Genomic DNA, 11,688 nt, shown 5'->3' with positions numbered 1-11,688 from the left:
CTATAGGAACTGCTGTCACTGAGCTGGAATCCTTAAACACAATGGGGATGACAGGGTCCCAAGTTGGCAGAAGCCAGGTGGCAGCACTTAATCTCCAAAGACAGGGTAGACGTGGCTATTATAATAGACAGCAAACTCAAAGCAGGAATCAAAATTTTATGGCATGCAGAGATTTGTGGCATTGGCTAGTAAATCATGGGGTACCTGGAAATACTATAGAAGGGCAGTCTACTAAATTCTTGCTTGAGCTGTATAAACAAAAGAGTTCTAGGTCAAGTGAACAGAAGTCTAACCTGAATGACAAAAACACAGAGTCACGGCCTGTTAATCAATTTCCAGACTTGAAACATTTTACAGACCCAGAGCCCCTTGAATGAAGGGAGGCCAGGTCCCTTTGGGAGAGAACCCTGTTACACTGCCACAAATATATACTGTTAATCTTCCTCCAAGCCTTCCCCAAGGAGACTGACAGTCTTTTACCAGGGTAACTGTGTATTGGGAAAAAGGAAATAATCATATATTTGGGGGATTATTAGACATTGGTTCAGAAGTGACATTAATTCCAGGGGACCCAAAACATCACTCTGGTCTACCAGTCAGAGTGGGGGCTTATGGAAGCCACGTGATCAATGGAGTTTTAGCTCAGGTCCATCTCACAGTGTGTCCAGTGGGCCCCTGGACCCATTCTGTAGTTATTTCCCCAGTTCCAGAATGTATAATTGGAATAGACATACTGAGCAATTGGCAGAATCCCCACATTGGCTCTCTAACTCATGCAGCAAGTGCTATTATGATGGGAAAGGCCAAGTTGAGGCCACTAGAACTGTCCCTACCTAGCAAAATAGTAAATCAGAAGCATTCAACTCTCCCTTTTGGCTTGTGCAGAAAACAGATGGGTCTTGGAGGGTGACAGTGAATTATCATAGGGTCAACCACGTGGTAACTTCAATTGCAGCTGCTGTTCCAGATGTGGTATTATTGCTTGAGCAGATCAATATATCCCCTGGTACCTGGTATGCAGCTATTGATCTGGCAAATGCTTTTTTCTCAATAACTGTTGGTAAGGACCACCAGAAGCAGTTTGCTTTCAACTGGCAAGGTCAGAAATATACTGTCACTGTCCTACCTCAGGGATATATCAACTCTCCAGCTCTATGCCACAATCTTGTCTGCAGGGAACTTTATTGTTTCTCCCTCCCACAAGACATCACACTGGCCCATTATATTGATGGTATCATGTTGATTGGACCTAGTGAGCAAGAAATAGCAACTACTCTAGACTTACTGGTAAGGCATTTGCATGTCAGAGGATGGGAGATAAATCCAACAAAAATACAGGGGCCTTCCACCTCAGTGAAATTTCTAGGTGTCCAGTGGTGTGGGGAATGTTGAGATATCCCGTGTAAGGTGAAGGATAAGTTGCTGCATCTGCCCCTTCCTATGACCAAAAAAGAGGCACAATGCCTAGTTGGTCTCTTTGGATTTTGGTGATAACATATTCCTCATTTGGGTGTACTACTCTGGCCCATTTATCGAGTGACCAGAAAAGCTGCTAATTTTGAGTGGGGACCTGAACAACAAGGGGCTCTGCGACAAGTCCAGGGTGCTGTACAAGCTGCTCTGCCACTTGGGCCATATGATCCAGCAAAGTGTCAGTGGCAAATAGAGAAGCTGTTTGGAACATTTGGCAGGCCCCTATAGGAGAATTACAATACAGACCCTTAGAATTTTGGATCAAAGCCTTACCATCTGCTGCAGATAACTACTCTCCTTTTGAGAAACAACTTTTGGCCTGCTACTGTGCCTTAGTAGAGACTGAATGCTTAACCATAGGCCACCAAGTTACCATGAGACCTGAGCTGCCTTTCATGTGCTGGGTGTTGTCTGACCCATCAAGCCATAAAGTTGGGCGTGCGTGGAAATGGTATATATGATATAGGATCAGAGTAGGTCCTGAAGGCACATGTAAGTTACATGAGGAACTGGCCCAAATGCCCACGGTTTCCATTCCTGCCACATTACCTTCTCTTTCCCAGACCAGAACTATGGCCTCTTGGGGAGCTCCTTACAGTGAATTAACTGAGGAAGAGAAAATTCGGGCCTGGTTTACAGATGATTCATCATGATACCTGCATATCCAAAAGTGGACAGCTGCAGCATTACAACCCCTTTCTGGGGTGTCCTTGAAGGACAATGGTGAGGAGAAATCCTCCCAGTGGGCAGAACTTCAAGCAGTGCACCTGGTAGTTCATTTTGCTTGGAAGAAGAACTGGCCAGAGGTACGTTTGTGTACTGACTCATGGGCTGTTGCTAATGGTTTGGCTGTATTGTCAGGGACTTGGAAAGACCGTAATTAAAAAACTGGTGACAAAAAGATCTGGGAAAGAAGTATGTGGTAGACTTTTCTGAGTGGGTTAAAAATGTGAACATATTTGTGACTCAGGTGAATGCACACCAGAGGGTGACTTAAGCAGAGGAAGGTTTTAATAATCAAGTGGATAAGATGATCCGTTCTGTGGATACCAGTCAGCCTCTTTCCCCAGCAACTCCTGTCATTGCCCAATGGTCTCATGAACAAAGTGGTCATGGTGGTAGGGATGGAGGTTATGCATGGGCTCAGCAACATGGACTTCCACTCACAAGGCTGACTTGGCTACAGCCACTGCTGAGTGCCCAATCTGCCAGCAGCAGAGACCCACACTCAGCCCCCAATATGGCACCATTCCCCGAGGTGACCAGCTAGCTACATGGTGGCAGGTTGATTACATTGGACCATTTCCTTCATGGAAGGGGCAGCAATTTGTTCTAACTGGAATAGACACATACTCTGGATATGGGTTTGTTTTCCCTGCATGCAATGCTTTTGCCAAAACTACCATCTGAGGGCTTATAGAATGCCTTATCTATTGTCATGGTATTCCACACAGCATTGCTTCCGATCAAGGAACATACTTCACAGCAAATGAAGTGCAGGTATGGGCACATGCTCATGGAATTCTCTGGTCTTACCATGCTCCCCATCATGGAGAAGCAACTGGATTGATAGAATGGTGGAATGACCTTTTGACAACTCAATTACGATGCCAACTAGCTGGCAGTACCTTGAAGGGCTGGGGTAATGTTCTCCAGGAAGCTGTATATGCTCTGAATCAGCATCTGCTATATGGTGCTGTTTCTTCCAAAACCAGGATCCATGGGTTCAGGAACCAAGGGATGGAAATGAGAGTGGTACCACTCACTATTACCCCTAGTGATCCACTAGGAAAATTTTTGCTTTCTACACCTGTGACCCTGAGCTCTGCTGGTCTACATGTTTTAGTTCCAAAAGGAGGAGTGCTTCCACCAGGAGAAACAACAATGATTCCATTGAACTGGAATCTAAGACTGCCAGTTTGTGATTTTGGGCTACTCATTCCCCTGGATCAAGAAGCCAAGAAGGGGATTACAGTATTGACTGGGGTGATTGACCCTGACTATCAGGGGGAAATAGGACTGTAACTACACAATGGAGGTAAAGAAGAGTTTTCTTGGAGCATAGGAGATACTCTAGGGCGTCTTTTAGTACTACCATGCCCTATAATTAAAATCAATGGAAAACTGCAACAACCCAATCCAGGCAGGACTACCAATGGGTCTGAAACTTCAGGAATGAAGGTTTGGTTCACCCCACCAGGCAAAGAACCACGGCCAGCTGAAGTACTTGCAGAGGGTAAAGAGAACATGGAATGGGTAGTGGAAGAAGGTAGTGATAAATATGATCTACAACCACATGATCAGTTACAGAAATGAGAACTTAATGCTGTTTGTTCCTGTTATACTATTTAAGTTGTAAGATACCAAGTTTAAGAATGAAAATAACCCAAGGACTTGCACCCTATTCTGGAGAGATTTAATGTGTTTCCAGTTACATGCAGGACAATTGAGCATTGTTAGGTGAAAGAAAAAATGTGTTTTATTGTTTTTTATTTAGAAATTAGGTATGGTTTATGGTGATATATATAGCTGCCAAGTTGACAAGGGGAGGACTGTCATGGTCAGGTTCATGTGTCAACTTCGCCAAGTGGTGGTACCTGTTTGCCTGGTTGGACAAGTGCTGGCCTGTCCGTTGCAATGACATTTCATAGAATTAAATCATGATCACGTCAGCTGCATTCCATTTGTAATCAGCCAAGGGGAGTGTCTTCTGCATTGAGTGATGCTTAGTCTAATCACTGGAAGCCTTTTAAGGAGGATTCAGAAGAGACAGGCTCTCTTCCTGCTACGGCTGGTGAGCGTCTCCTCTGGAATTCATCCAGACCCTCCGTCAGAATCATTGGCTTCACAGCCTGCACTGCGGATTTTGGACTCTGCGTTCCCACGGTCACGTGAGATACTTTTATAAATTTTATATTTGTGAGTGTTCCCTGTTGATTCTTTTTCTCTAGAGAACCCTAACTAATACACAGGCCAGTCTCTCAAATGAATATGGAAGCAGAAATCCTTAACAAAATTCTTGCAAATCAAATCCAGCAGCACATTAATAGAGTTATACACCATGACCAAGGGGGACTTATTTCAGGCATGCAAGTCTGTTTCAAAATAAGTAAATCAATTAATGTAATACACCATATCAACATTCAAAGCAGAAAAACCATATGATCATCTTGATTGATGTGGAAAAGGCATTTGACAAAATTCAGCATCCTTTCTTCCTGAAAAAAGAAATAAAACTGTTGCTGTTTGCAGAAATATGATACTACATGTTGAAAACCCAGAAAAATCCACAGCAAAACTACTAGAGTTAATAAATGAGTACAACAAAGTGGCAGGACACAAGATCAACACTCAAAAATCAGTAATGTCAGGGGTGCATGAGTAGTTTAGTGGTAGAATTTTCACCTGCCATGTGGGAAACCTGGGTTCGATTCCCAGCCCATGCACTTCTCAAACAAATAGACAAACAAGCAAACAAATTTAAAAAAACAACCAAACAAACAAAAAATTCAACAAATGGTGCTGCAATGAGGGAATACTCATATGGAAAAAGAATGAAATTAAAAAAAATCAGTAGTCTTCAACTGATTGAATTAAATCCAACTGATCGATTTTCTGGTTGCAAAGACACACCCCTAGATGATCATAGATGTAATTAGTCACAGATGCAGTGAACTGACTGATGATTTAATAAACCAGCCATGAAATATCCTTGCAATAATCAGTGCTTGTCTGGCCAGATAACTGGGCACCATCACCTGGCTAAGTTGACACCTGAACCTAATCATCATTAAGCGTGAATGTGAAACACTAATCTGGCAAAACAGAAGGTAGTGTGCAAGTCTCCAATAGGAGAGAAGGGTGTTAGTTAAGGTAGAAATAGTGGGGATGGAGAGAAGGAGATTCAAGAGATGTTAGTGAAGCAGAAACAGCAGACATGGACCTTCTTTAAAGGATAAAATAGTTCATGCAAGCTCTTAGCATTGACAAATGAGTTTTTTGAAAGTTTTATTAAATATGTACCAAAAACTAGGTTTAAAAGCTCTTGTACAACCATAAAACAAAAAGATACATAACAGTGTAAAGTGAGTACAATTCAAATGAACATGTTGATATAGCAGATGATGTCTACCTGAATCTAAATAGTCTCTTGTAATGTGAATTGGTCCTGACACATTCCATGGCACAACTTCTTTGAATTTGGTATTACCATAGCACTGAACAAGTTTGTATACTGCAGAAGGTGCCTAAGAGGGACAAGTGGAAGGTGAGATCCTGCTAGAAGAACTCACCAAGCCATGGAGCCACTAAGTCACCCACTCAGAGGGGATGCCTTTTTTTTTTTTTTTAAATTTGCACGAAGGCACCCTACATCCTAGCAGTGGCTGTGCCCTGTACCCTACGGTGACATATTTCTTCCTGCTACCTTTCTTCATATTTTTATGAGTTCTGTATTTATGAAAAGCATTGTGAAGTCGTTTGCCTTTCAATTGCTGGTTTTTACTTACCAAGTTTCCTCTACTTTTCTCTCATTAGCCCAACACAAAGTAATAACATTTGGTGCCACAGCAATCAGAAACATAAACACAAATTCGACCCCGAGATCCTGTGGTAGTATGCCATTTTCAGTTGATCATCCGGATCATACAAAATGTTTATATTGATTTTTTAGGTCAAGGAAATAGGAAACAAAACATAAAAAGTAGTTACCCTGAAGAATTCAAGGACTCTGCTCTCCCTCAGGACATGCGGGAAACACAACTTTTCAGGACTGAACTGATGTGAGAGGTTAGGGAAAAGCTTGGTATGATGACTCGGAGGTATCTGGCCTGATGAATTGCGTGCCTGGTGGTTTCATTCACTGAAATCAGAAGAAGTACCATAAAAAGAAGAGTTCAGGGTGAAAGATGAGTCGTTTCCTGCACTTTAAGTTTGCTGCAGAGCATTCCTTTCTGTTAGACTAAGCAGGAGATATAAATGTGGTAATCAATAAACTCTGGTTAAAACCAAGAGAGAAGATGTGGTCGAGCATTCAGGGATGGAGTAGAGTAAGAAGACTACATGGCCAAGGCAAATTAGTAGTGGGAAATGCAGTTCCTGGAGAATAGCAGCAGCAAAAGCCGAGAGATGTCAGAGAAGGTCATAGGGAAGGCAAAAAGAATGAAATGATCAATACATCAGATGCCGTCAAAGGTCCAAGTAAGATAAATGCAAAGAGTTGCTTTTCCGTGGTAATCACAAAGTTCTGGCCACAATCAGAGCACTTTCAGTGGAATGCGAAGGCAAATAAGGAAATGCAGCTACACTGTTTTGCTTTGAGGTGGAAAAGTAGCCAGAGGGGACTGTAGGGATGAAAGATAGAAAATAAGGTAAGGATTGCAGTGACGGCCAGGAGCACTGGGTGCGGTGGGAGGGAACAAGAGTAAACAGGTAGTTTAAAAATAGAGATCCTTCTGGGGAAGGGTGGAGCTCAGATTATTGGTTAAAAGAAAATAAAAGATTTCTTGGGAGTTTGGGGAAAGGAGGTGGGTGGAGTTACAGACAATGGGTGGGGGAATTGAGGGGGCTTGCATTTTACAACGAAGGTCTCAATCTTCTCTGTTGTATAAAAGTCAGGGTCTTCTACGGAGACAGAGAAAGGCAAAGTTGGGGCAACGGAAGATTGCTGAACGTTTACGCGAGGAAAACGCAAGAAGGGTTACTGAGGGGTAGTGTCGACCCAGCCGAGGGCGTTGACCATGAGTTTAATGTGGCGCCAATCTCAAGACTTCTTTTTAAATCCCTGTCCCCGATGGCCCAGACTAGGGACACGAAGGCTTGTGGCTGAATCCTCCGTCAGTGTCCCACGCGTTTACGGAAAGCATCAGAAAGGCCAGGCTGGGTTCTAAAACGTGTTATTTTTGTAGCTTCGGTACCCAGACGCCTTTACGGAAATCGAGCCGCTTTTAAAAGGAAGGAGTGCAGAATTGTGCCCAACTTTCCGAGGGAGGCGGGAAGCGGCTCCCGGACCGGTCTCCACACCTCGCGGGGAAGGAGGGGGCCAGGCCCGGGCGCTGCCGGGCGGTGCCAGGCGGAAGCGCCTCTGCCATTGGCCCTGCGGCCGCGTTACCTGCGCTGGGCCTGGGGGCCGGCAGCGCAAAGTCCGCGGCGGAGGCGGGGGAGGCGGCGGTGGGCAGCGCAGGTGGGCCCCCGCCCTCGGCCAGCCAAGATGCCTCTAGGGTTTCGAGGAAAGAAGAAAGCCAAGTCTAAGGAGGCCGCCAGGCTGATGGAGGGCGAACGGGCCGGGGCCGGGGCCGGGGCCGGCAGCCAGAACCTCCCGGACCGGGTTCCCAGACACAAGGTGGTTTTCCACACGCAGCTGGCGCACGGCAGCGCCACGGGCAGAGTGGAGGATTTCTCCAGCATCGAGGAGCTCTATGCCAAGATCGCGGGCGCCTTCGAGATCCCGCCGTCGGAGGTAAGGGGTCAGGCGCACAGCCCGTCCCTCCCTCTCCCCCGTCTCTCCGCGGCGCCGCTAGAGGAAATGTTTTGTAGCTTCTGGGCAGGTCGAGCGGCTCTTCCCTGAGCCCGAGACTGGATGCCGGGAGGAGTCGCCGGGAGCTCCCCAGGCGTGAATGAGTGAGATTGGTTGTTGGTGGGAAGGTCAAAGTTAAATCCCGGGACCAGAGAGAGAAAGGCACAGCCCCCCCCCCCCCGCCCCCCCATCTTCGGAGATGTGGCCTCCAGGAAACCCGGAGCGACCCTTCTTCCTCTGGCGAAGGGGTTTGCTGTGCGAGACCGGGATTCTGCCGTCCCGCGCGCCAGCACCTTCCTAGAGCCCAGGTCTGGCTGGAAAATGAACACCTGCGCTCCCTTTCTCCCTTCTCCCATTTGGAATTTACTCTCTTGCTTCTTCCTCAGTGTTAAGAGAGCAGATGCGGGTGTCTCTCCTTGATAAAACAAAACAAAACAAATTGAAGTGCCTTCCAGGTGTTACCGAGGCCCACTTTGCTTCTTTGCAACGCCGCAACTATTTGGTGTAAGGAATTTATAATTCCAAGAGCGAATAATTTAGAGAATCATACTTAACTACGTGGGACTAGTTAAAGTTTTCACTGGGGAAATCAGCTCTAAATTTTACATCGTATCCTTGAAAGGGAACTGAATTTTGCTTTAATTAGGTCGATTTACCTGCGTGCCTGGAACTGTAGTTGGACATAAGCGTGATCTTGAGAGCACTAGTGCATGCTTCCTCATTGTGTTCACTTTGTCTGTACCCCTGTGAACTGCACATGAAGGCATGAGAAGTTAGCCCAAGTATACATTTTGTTCATATTCCTAGAAAAAGTGCAGGACTTTGTTTCTACAAAGGACTACAAAGAGTGGAGAAATCTGCCTTAGAATGGCATTTGAATATCTGCTCTTTAATGCTGTTGGCCAGGTCTGTTCAAGTGAAATTGGGGTCAAGGCAAAATTCCAAGAAGAGATGAAAGGAAGCTCTAAGTCTCTAACACGTTGTTCTTTCAGGGGTTCCTAAGCACTGAAGGGCAAATCACGAATCCATTTGTGAACTATTCACAGTTATATATTATAGTAAATGATAATAATAATTTATGTTTGTGAAGGACTTCTCAAATTAAAAAGCGCTTTCACAGAAAGTTTCCTTTGATCTTCTCTTGGGCAGGTAGGTGGGCTTGTAGTATTAGGTACCTTAAGGTTGGGGTTTGGAGACTTGGAAACTTTGTGGATCCAGGTTCCACTAGTTACTAGCTGTATGACCTTGGACAAGTTTCTTCACTTCTTTTGGCTGTCTATAAAATGGAGGTAATCTATGTCAAAGTGGTTATTGTAAAAACTGTAGTTCACATATAAGCCCAGCAGATTGTGTGGATGTGGTCAGTGCTTAGTAATTGTAATAATATTAATGTGCACTTGTTAAATGAGGCCAAAGTGCAAAATGATTGGGCTCCAGCTAAAGTCACCTAGCTGGGGGGGGTGGGGGGTGGGGTGGGAACTGGCCTGTTACTTAAACTTGAATCTTCTGGTTTCTAAGCCCCAGTGACGTTGTTAGCAAACTTAAACGACAATTTATAGATCATTCCTGTAACCACGGACTCCAGTTTTAGTTTGTTTGCATCAACAATCTTCCTCATCAAAATATCTAACATTATTCTGTCCTCAAGAAGCATGATTTAAATACCAGAAGTTGTTCAACTGTATTCTAGTAGCCTTGATCTTTGATAATGATTGTAAAACTGTATAGCTTTTATTGTGTGACCATGTGATTGTAGGGATTTGTGACTGACACTCCTTTTGTCCAGTATATGGGTAGAGGAGTAATAAAATAAAGATGTGTGAAAAAATAGGTTGGGAATATGGGGAAAAAAATACCCCTATGTAAATTTTGGACAACAGTTATAGTACTACTTTAATAATCTTTCCTCAATTGTAACAAATGTAACTACTGTTTAAAAAACAGAATTACAAAAAAGGTGTTATCAATTGTAACAGACTTTTCACACTAATGCAAGTTTTGGTGGTGAGGTGGTATATGGGAATCCTGTATTTAAAAAGAAAAAAAAAGGGGTGGGCAACAGTGGCTCAGTGGCAGAGTTCTTGCCTGTCATTCCGGAGACCCAGGTTTGATTCCTGGTGCCTGCCCATGCGAAAAAGAAAAAGAAAAAAAAAAAATAAGCATGATATTATTTAATTCATTTACGATCCAAGAAGTAGGTAATCTCCCTATTTACAATCCAAGAAGTAGGTAATCTCCCTATTATTAATCTCCCTGTTATTCAGGAAGAAAACAGGATTTGAGGTTCAGAATTTTTTCAGAATAATGCGTAGTAAATAGCAGAGCTACTGAATTCAAACCCAGGTTTTTCTGATTCCAGATTCCATATAGTTATATTGCTGTATTGTTTCCCAAGTTTTCCAGAGTCTCTCAGCAATAAACTGACTACCGTATTCAATATTTTCTGTTTCTAATGAACTGACTTGCAACATAAAATTCCAAGATAAGAAACAAGTGTTTTGATGTGCTATGTCAAAGTTCACAAATTAAGTTTTTATAATCACAAATATGAATATGTGTGTGTATATATGCTTATGTATATAACAAACATTAATGCAAGTATTCCATCTGAATTAAACATCCGGGTAATAAATATAGCTAGGATAAAGGAATTAGTCACTATAGTGTAGTATAGTACGTCTCAAGTAACTCTCTGATTTTGAAACAGAAGTAACTTATTGAAATAAAATGCGCACAAGTCAGGTTCCATTTCCCACCCCATTCCTCCCTGCAAGGGGAATAGTGGTGTAAGCAGTTTTTGAGGTGTCAGTGATCTTAAAACAAATCCACCCCCTCATCCCTTAATGGGACTGAATAGACAGCTCATAAGTAGTCTTACCTTTTCTCTGGAGAGGTATAAATAGTGCTGTATGAAGAGCTTCACTCAGGAAAAAAGGGAAAGATTTGACCTATGTCAGAGGAGAACAAATTCAGCCACACTTACCGGATGTCTGTAATGTGCCTGTGACCGTGCCAAGCATGTAAGCGTACAGTGTGGTCGTTCAGCCCTCACTGTCTCACTCAGGCAAAGGTTCTTTCCATTTTGCAGTTGGTCGAAATAAGGCTCTGAAAAGTTAGAGTTAGTTTGCCCAGAATCACCGGGCTGGTCCATGGCCAAGTCAAGATTTCAACCTGGTTTCCTCATTCCAAATTCATTACTTAGCAGCCGTGAGATTCTTGGTAGCTGCATTCAAATTCTAAGTATAAACTCAGGAAAACTTAAAAACAAAAAACAACTAGTTTTTCAATTAGAGTCACAAACTCAACTTCAGAAATATTTGTCGCCGAAAAAGATATTTTGAGGGTGGATGGTGGTTAATTGTATAAATAGGAGAGAGTTCTTACAGGACCTAGAACAAACATATATCACTATTACAAGGTGTTCATAATAGGGTGTTATATGGGAAAAATACAATTAATGTAAACTAAGGTCTATAGATAACAATAACATCGTAATATTCTTGCATTAATTGTAACAAAGGCACTACACCAAAGATAAATGTCAATAATAGAGGGGATATAAGGGTATGGGAATTTTTTCTTTGGAAGAAATGGAATGTCCTCATGTTGACTATAGTGGTGAATATATAACTATGTGATTGTACCAAGAGCAATTGATTGGCATAATTACATGGAATCTTGAATACAATATGAGATCTTGT

General features: G+C 43.2%; 1 protein-coding gene across 1 annotated transcript in view; it reads left to right on the top strand.

The window, feature by feature from the left end:
- Positions 1–7,579: 7,579 nt before the first annotated feature.
- Positions 7,580–11,688, top strand: part of GIPC2 (GIPC PDZ domain containing family member 2) — a 95,580-nt gene continuing 91,471 nt past the window's right edge. The window contains exon 1 of the mRNA XM_077120526.1: positions 7,580–7,930. Within this exon, the coding sequence (XP_076976641.1) occupies positions 7,682–7,930 (249 nt within the window). The 5' untranslated portion in view covers positions 7,580–7,681. The remainder of the gene's footprint in view (positions 7,931–11,688) is intronic.

Source organism: Tamandua tetradactyla, chromosome 11 (assembly GCF_023851605.1).
Source record: "Tamandua tetradactyla isolate mTamTet1 chromosome 11, mTamTet1.pri, whole genome shotgun sequence".
NCBI classification, from domain to species: Eukaryota; Metazoa; Chordata; class Mammalia; order Pilosa; family Myrmecophagidae; genus Tamandua; species Tamandua tetradactyla.
The sequence above is the reverse complement of the archived record's forward strand: the minus strand, read 5'-3'. Positions and strand labels throughout refer to the sequence as shown.